Source organism: Meles meles, chromosome 8 (genome assembly GCF_922984935.1).
Source record: "Meles meles chromosome 8, mMelMel3.1 paternal haplotype, whole genome shotgun sequence".
NCBI classification, from domain to species: Eukaryota; Metazoa; Chordata; class Mammalia; order Carnivora; family Mustelidae; genus Meles; species Meles meles.
The window spans coordinates 111,662,787-111,671,280 of NC_060073.1; the positions used below are offsets into that span (position 1 = coordinate 111,662,787).

At 39.6% G+C, this 8,494-nt stretch overlaps 1 protein-coding gene across 1 annotated transcript; it reads left to right on the forward strand.

Moving 5' to 3' along the window:
- Positions 1–772: 772 nt before the first annotated feature.
- BTG4 (BTG anti-proliferation factor 4) lies at positions 773–4,551 on the forward strand. The gene is made up of 4 exons (XM_046017055.1): positions 773–945; positions 1,443–1,580; positions 2,366–2,564; positions 4,369–4,551. Exons 1-4 carry the CDS (start codon positions 773–775, stop codon positions 4,549–4,551), a joined length of 693 nt encoding a protein of 230 aa, XP_045873011.1.
- Positions 4,552–8,494: the final 3,943 nt, after the last annotated feature.

Here is an 8,494-nt window from a genome sequence, read left to right on the forward strand (position 1 = left end):
GAGACAAGACTTTAATGGCAAAATAGAAGAGACAAATCCAGGGGGAAATTTTTTTTCTTTTTAGATTTTCAGATTTTAAAGGACTCACTCTCCATATACCAGGGAGCCATCTGATGGGGACCTGGATGAAGCTATTTAAGTACCCTAACAGGCTACACCTGTGTAAGGCTAAACACCTGACAGGCTCCGGGACCCTGACTTATATAAACTTCAGCCTAAATCTAACAGGACACGTGTAGGGGAGAGTGTCTTCCAACACTGGCTCATTTTCAGTTGGGGCTAAAGCACTTTTTCTGGCAAGTATAATGTATGTTTGATTAACTTAAACTTTTACTTAAAGCATGTGTCCTGAGAGTCACATTTTAGAACTACTGTATCCTGAAATGTCTTACTCTCTCTAAACAGGTTTTTTAAAAAGCAGTGTTTGGGTGTAACTTACGACCCTTATCAGGACTTTTTTTTTTTTTTTAACTTAAGTTGCATAATGTTTCATTTTTTGCTTAAGTGTATTAAAGTTCTAAAAACCACATCTTTTTTTCCTTGAAAACACTAAAAACTGACTAGTTGAGGAACTGGTGTTCCTGTTTGTTTATTGTTAGTATTGATGTGCTTATTTCGTTCAGGAAGGACTAGCAAACGGTTTCTACTTTAAACGTAAGGTCTATAAACTTCCAAATGGCAATTCCATGCTGATAGCCAGTGTGACCCGCTCTCTGTTTTGTTTTCCTTGCTTCCTTTTGATGGTTGCAGACCTCCTCCTTTCTCTTGAACCATGAGGGATGAAATTGCAACAGCCGTTTTCTTTGTCACAAGACTGGTGAAAAAACATGACAAGCTGAGTAAACAGCAAATAAGAGACTTCGCAGAGAAGCTGATGACGATCTTGTTTGAAACCTACAGAAGTCACTGGCACTCTGACTTTCCTTCCAAAGGGCAAGCCTTCAGGTGAGAGCCGCTGTGGACGATGGCAAAGGGAGGTCCATCACAAGCGAGCCCTCACCATTGGGCGAGGATTCTGGTGGCGGAGCCTGAGCAACAGAAGTTTATGGGCTCAGACTGACTTGAACGTGGGCTTGAAAGAAAGAGATGCAGCGGCTGGCAGTTTCTAATCGAGCACTATGTAGTTTAAATACAGTTGAAGACTTACAGGGCAAACTCCCTTATGTGAGGTGGGTCACACAGTCTCTAACTTGTATGCACCAGGGAAGAGACGCAGAGAACATTCATCCCATTAATTGAGTGACTTAGTGGTGTAACTCACAGTCTGAGTAGCTGCGTCCAAAAATGGATGGTTCTACTCCTCCAGTTGGGTGGGGGGGATAGGGTGTGGGTCACAGGTTGGGGCGGGGGCTGTGAGTGTTGAAGCCGTTTGCCCATCACATGATTCTTCTACGAAGGCGCCTGTCGCTACATCTTTGTTTTGCTTTCTCTGCTTTTAAAAGGTGTATCAGGATAAATAATACTCAGAATAAAGATCCCATTCTAGAAAGAGCTTGTGCTGAAAGTAAAGTGGATTTTTCTCACCTGGGACTTCCAAAGGAGATGACCCTATGGGTGGATCCCTTTGAAGTGTGCTGTAGGTGAGTAATCTCCTGGGAGGGGGTGTGCCTGTCGCCCCAGACACCGTGGGTTACATAGTCAGCTCTGTATACCTTTGTGAGAGATGGTACCTCACAGCCCTGCGTCAGCGGCCGAGGGCACTGGCTGGTTAAGGTTTCCGATGCAAACATGATTCGCACAAATTTCCGCTAGGAGTGGATGGCCTGGAAGCACAAAGACTTGACCAAATCAGACTGGAATCCCTGCACTTCATTGCCAACCATAGATTATAACGACTAAGTATTACAGGCAGTATCAAGGAGGTGGAGAAGTTGCAATGCTGTCCATTAGCTGAACCGAAAGAAACTAGTTCTTGTCTTTTTCTGAAAAATTCACCAAGAGAGCCCTTGCAGAATAAACCCCATTAATTATAACCCTGGGGGCGCCTGGGTGGTCCAGTTGGCTAAGTGACTGCCTTCTGCTCAGGTCATGATCCCAGATCCTGGGATCAAGCCCTGCATTGGGCTCCCTGCTCAGTGGGGAGCCTGCTTCTCCCTCTCCCTCTGCTGCTCTGCCTGCTTGTGTCTCTCACTCTTTCAAATAAATGAATAAAATCTTAAAAAAAATTATAACCCTGTGGGAGCTGAAGGTCACGAGGTCTCTTAATTTGCTTTGCTGTCAAACCGTTTCCATTTGTTCTTTTTTTTTTTAAATAACTTTTTGCAGATTAGTGAGTGGTCTGTACAAAAGAGTAGAGATTAAAAAAACCAAAACCTTGTGAAATTGTGAATCCCTAATGAATACTTCATTTTCTTTTCCTGCTTAGGTATGGTGAGAAAAATCATCCATTTACAATTGCTTCTTTTAAAGGCAGGTGGGAGGAATGGGAGCTTTCCCAGCAGATCAGCTGCGCGGTTAACAGGGCCACTTTCGACTACAACTCTGGCCTTTCCTCAGATGAAGAGAGTTGTAACAAAAAACCGCAGATCATTCCTAAAGTGAGCAACCCAAAGAGCATTTACCAGGTAAAGTGAATTTCAGTTCTTCTCTACACTTTGTCTTTTTTTTTCTGTTCTGATTCTGAAAAGAATTTGTTCTCTGTAAAAGTGGAAAACAGAAAAAATGGTAAAGATTAAAATCACAACACTAACATCCTGGAAAAATTTTTTCGTCTATATGTAGTTCCATGGCTGGGAGCTCAGGAGCTACACGAGCTCATGTAATACTGTTTTTCCGTGTAGAATATGGACGCAAGTTTCCTTTAATCCAAATTCCTTCACGATTAAATCTGAAAATTAGTGGGCTTTCTCGGCAACAGAAAATGACATACCTTTGTAGAAAACTTGAAATACTAAGAAATGGTCAAAGGTCTGTAATCCTACCACAAGAACAGTTTTTCTAAAAAAATATAAAATATGTGTTAACCACAACTCCTAGAAAGATCTGCATATTTGTATGTGGGAAATATGTTTCATGAAACAATACTTATTCTTACTTGGCATAATGCCCTCCATATTTGCTATTAAATTAAATTGGTTTCAACCACCTAAATGAATTTCGTGACCCAGAAATAGTGGCAACCCTCAGTTTGAAAAACCGTGATCTAGACAGACCCTCTATTGACATTGTATGTATATACTTGTTTCTATGTTTTCTGAAATTAACCCCTTATGCATGTTAAGACAATTTAAATACTTAACATTTTAATACTTATTTTTTCCCTTGTAATTTACTTAATCTACTATTGGCAGAGGTCTAGATTATTTCTTTGTTGTTGTGATAACTTGTAGAGATGACAGAATTTTAATTTATTTCTGGAGACTTGATTCTCAAACATGGAATTACTGGGCGATAGGATACGGACCTTCCACTGTTCTAAATATGGCCAAAATACCCTCTTCGGAGGTTTTGTTTACTTGTGCTCTGACCATCTCCTTGTGAAACGGTCTCTTTTATCATTTCCCCTAAAATTGGTTTTTCTCATTTAAAAAGACATAATTTGCTAAAGACACTATCAGTTGTAGACTATTAAGTATTAACTTAAAAAAACCAATCTCCGTGCGCCCGAATGTTTTGGGTACTTACTGTCTTACGAATTTGTTCTTCCCCCATTTACCATTTAGGCCTTAATATGTTATTATTGGTTCTTCAAAGGTTAGGAATATTTTAACCCCTTTTCATATTATTGGCAAGTATTTTTTCTGTAGTTTGTTTCCACACTCTACAGTTTATTATATAGTTCTGCACCTACAAAAGTTAAAATCAGGTAATGAGATATATACCCTTAATTTTGCTCTTCTGCTTGGGAAGATTTCCCTTCCATCTAGGGATCAGATCTATAACCATCTATACGCTTGGAGAACGTCTTTCCAGAGTGTGCTCTGCAAAATATCTGTATTGGTCATTTGGGGGTGTTGAAAACGGATATTTCTAGACCTCAGCCCTAGAGGTTACGATTAAGACAGTTTGGGGTTAAGTCGGTGAGGGGACGGACGGGTGGGGTAGAAGAGATCCCAAGAATATACACAAACCTGAAGATTCGTTTTTAAGTATTTTAGTGGGATTAAAGACTAAATTTTGTTAAAAACCATGGCATGACTTTATTACCACCCCTCATGCTAGACCATTTTCCAACGATCCTCAACTGCTCTGGTTTCTATTCATTTTTCCAACGATCCTCAACTGCTCTGGTTTCTATTCATTTGTACTCACTGCACTTTCTAAAGACTTAGCTTCTGAGTTACGGGATGGTGTTTAGTACTTCAGTCTAGCCCATTACTTCAGAGATGACCTTCATACCTTCTTTTTCACCTTTTTTTTTTTCCCCAGGTTGAAAGCTTGAAACAACCCTTTCAATCTTGGTTCCCTGTCTCCCGCAAAAAGAATATGGCGGATGGCCGCCTGGGCCTCCTGGGGAACACTTACCACGCATTGCATAAAAATCCCAAGAGTCAGAGGCCTGCCGCTCTCCCCCGGGTGGACAGGTACCACTGGGTCAACATGAATCGATAACGTGGTGGCTGGGCACTCGGTGGGACAGAGCTCAGGGGAGCTGCTTTATTTTCTCTAAAACCAAAGGGCATCTGAGTTTGAGAGGCCCAAGAAACAGAAAAAGTAACCCCATCAGGGACAGGGTGGTGTACCTGTGAATGCTCTCACGCAGATCATGGTTATGTTCTTAGCTGTACTTTTTAATTCTTCCTTAATTCTATGTGAAGTTTTATGTAACACTGATGAATGTATTCAGTAAGGTAATAGAATGAAGATATTGACTTGTGATAAGATTCAATGAATTATGAAAAGGAACAGTTGAAATAAACGTACTATGTTTTTAATATCTTTCTAGGTCAGTGTTTTTGCGAGAAAGCTTTGAAAGCTTGTGTGTCTTCATTAGCTATTAAAGCAGGCAGATCTTCACTGAGGAGCGTGTGATCCGTATGGTATGGTCTCCTGGCCACACTTGTTACCCATCATCACTGCTCTATTTTACAAGGCCACTGGGAGCTTGTTTTAAAATTACTCTTTAAGATACAAAATTCCCTTGTTGGTATGTCTTTTAAAATTCTTGATCTCTTTCTCTACTTAATAGACTTAATTATGACTTGTTTTATGACTGTGACACCTGTTCATTATAAGGACTCAAGCTAATGGGTTAAAATAAAAAACTTAATAAAAAATTTTAGGCAAAAGTATACCACCAAGAAAAAAATCCCTACCATTCAGCCCGAAACTACCATTATTAAAGGGCATCTTGGCTCTTTCCACAGTTTGGCGATTGTGGCCATTGCTGCTATGAACGTTGGGGTAGAAAGGAGGGGAGTGGGGGGCTGGGTGAGCCTGGTGGTGGGTATTGAGGAGGGCACGTATTGCATGGAGCTCTGGGTGTGGTGCATAAACAATGAATCTTGGAACACTGAAAAAATAAAAAATACCTTCATTCATTCATTACATGTAATTGCCTGAGATTTCGAGATATTTTGATTCTTGTATTTAGATCCAATCCACTAGAACAGAATATCTGAGATCAATGGCTGTTAAGGGTTTTGATTACTGCTGTGCACATGGTAGGCGTTCAATAAACATTTGTTGAAGGAAAAAAAACTACCATTATGAACAATAAATGGTGACCATCTTTATAATCATGCTATATCTGTATACAAATTTAAGAACTGATACACAACTTAATAAGAAACATACAATAGGAGCTATTTAAGAAGTAACTAAAATTAAAAATTAAAGTCAAGTATCTTAGCAAAACAAAGATACCTAAAGGTGAAATAGTTATAAACTTTTCTACCACAAAGTATTTGATTCCTTGAAGGACTTTCCTGGAGTTAGACACCAGGAAGCAGGAAACTTTTACCTTTAAAACTTTGTTTTTCAGTTTTGTACGGTAGTATTTGTTGCTATGCAAGCTGCAGAAATAAGCGTTCTTAAGTTTTTTCCCCCAAGGACAGGTTAAGTGAGTATTAAAATCTTAGGTCGTGGTTTCTTTCTCTTATAATTTCACAGACCACATGAAACTTAATGTTTTTAGCACAATGCTGTGGAGAAACCAGAGACCAGTTTGATTTCCCCAAACCCCTGCCACTCATACCAACATGAGCTTTTACTTTCTTTTAAAAAAAATATATATATATATATATTTAAAGATCTTAATTATTTATTTTACAGACAGAAATCACAAGTAGGCAGAGAGGCAGGCAGAGAAAGAGAGGGGGAAGCAGGCTCCCCGTGGAGCAGAGAGCTCGATGCAGGGCTTGATCCCAGGACCCTGAGATCATGACCTGAGCTGAAGGCAGAGGCTTAACCCGCTGAGCCACCCAGGTGCCCCAACCTTTTACTTTCTTAGGTGACTTCCTTTGCTGGCCAGTCTGGAAAACCTTTTCCTTCATACTGGGAATCTGTGTCTATGTGGCGGTCATTCCACCACAGTTTTCCCCAAAAGACTGTGTTCCTTTCAGATCTGCAGATTTGATTTTTCTAGAACAATCTTATACACTACTTTAATACTTTTATCTGTCCATCCATTTTAGGGATACCAACTCTCCTGATGCTGGATCATTTTTTTTTCCCGTCATAACTCTTTATCTGATTGCTTTCATATCTTCCATTTTTTTAACCCGCGATGGTCTTAAGTCTTCTGCCGGTTTCTCAGTCCTGTTTACTCTTCATTTCTTACCCGTTTTTTTAGTGCCATAACGGTGTTATATTGGATCAGCAGATTTCTGTAGGCGTTATTCCCACGTACAGTGGGACTAGAAAATGAGAACTGTATAAAATAGTTACTATATGTGAAAACAAAATACTTAGATGTCACAGAAGAATGGTTTTCTAAGAACCTGTGCACAGAGGATTTTACTAGCAATTGTCTCGAAGCGTGTAAGGTTGTTTTTAAAAAAAAAAACCCAACAAAAAAACTTCTTCTGGCCAACAGAGAGGATAAATCTGTGGCCTGTATAATACCACTCCTGAGACCCACGCCGTGATGGACATCGCTAATGAATCACCATATTTTTCTTTGGATGCGCGGACGATCTCAAAATTCTGTGCACACAGTACCAGAGATAGCCATTAAAATGAGTTGTTCCAAGTTGGTACTCAAAAAGAAATCAATTCCACCATGATCAAGGACTGGCCCAGAGGGAGCCATCCATGAGCTCTAGAGGCCTGTGTCATTCTTTAAAGGTTCCCACGCACTCAGGCAAGGGTATAGGGGAAAATTAGATGAATTATATATATTTTTTGCTGTGATTAAAAGTGATCAATACAGTTGAAAACCCCAAATAAATGAATACCGTGTCTACTAGAATATAATAACCAACTTAGATCTTCCTAATCTGCATTTTGAAATTTCCCACGAGTATGTACCACTTTTTTTCCTTTTTCAAAAAATCAAACTTTTTGAGAGAGCTATCAATTCACATGCTTTTAAGAGGTAGAGAGGCCCTGTGTGCCCTTTACCTTGTTTTTACCAATGGTAACATTTTGCAAAATGACACTATAATATTACACAACGCAGTTGGGGTACAGAACATTTCCATTGTTCCCTTTCATGGCCACACCCACTTCCCACCACTTCCAGCCATTCCTCAATCCCCTGGCAACCACTGAACGATTACCCCCCATTTCTGTAATTTTGCTGTCTCCAGAACGTTATAAATGGAATCCTACTGAGGGCCACCTTTAGGGATTGGCTTTCTTCCCTAAAGCCTAGTTCTTCGGAGATTTGCCCCGATTGTTGCATGAAGTAGCAGTTTGTTCCTTATTACTGCTCAGTAGTACTCTGTGATAGGGACATACCACAGTTCGTTTAACCCTTTATGTGTTGAAGAATGACAGCAGGGTTATTTCTAGTTGGATTATGAATAAAACTGCTACAAACATTCACGTACGTAATGTGTGAGCATAAATTTGTATTTCTCTGGGATAAATGCCTAAGAGAGTACTTGCTGGGTCATATGGTAGTTGCATGTTTCATTTTTTAAGAAACTGCCAAACTGTTTTACAGAGTGGCTGTACCGTTTTATATTACCACAAGTAATGCACGAGTGTTCTCCTTTCCCCATGTGTGTGCCAGATCTGGGGGTTCTGGATTTATCGTTTGTTTTTTCTCTCAGACTAGAAAAATGTAGTGCCCCTTTTCCTAGTTTATATAGCTTCTAATGAGAAATCTATTGTGATTCATTTTTTAACTCTATAGCTGTCTTTTTTTTTTTTTTTGGCTGCTTTCAAGTATTTTTTTCTTTGCTTTTAGTTTTTGGTAGTTTAATTATGATGTGTCTTGCTGTAGATTTTTTTTTTAAATTTATTTATCTTGCTTGGGTTTCATTCAGTTCCTTGCATCTGTCAGTTTGCCTCTTTACAAATTTGGGGAGTTTTCAGCCATTCCTCCTTTGACTACTTTTATAGCCTTCCCTCTTGGTCTTCTCCTGAGAGTTTGATGACTTGAATG

Excerpts from the sequence above, each read along its gene's own strand:
- BTG4 (XM_046017055.1), top strand. The coding sequence starts at position 773 with ATGAGGGATGAAATTGCAACAGCCGTTTTCTTTGTCACAAGACTGGTG. Across the intron at positions 946-1,442 it reads TCCAAAGGGCAAGCCTTCAG|GTGTATCAGGATAAATAATA; the intron begins GTGAGAGCCGCT and ends TGCTTTTAAAAG. Across the intron at positions 2,565-4,368 it reads ACCCAAAGAGCATTTACCAG|GTTGAAAGCTTGAAACAACC; the intron begins GTAAAGTGAATT and ends TTTTTTCCCCAG.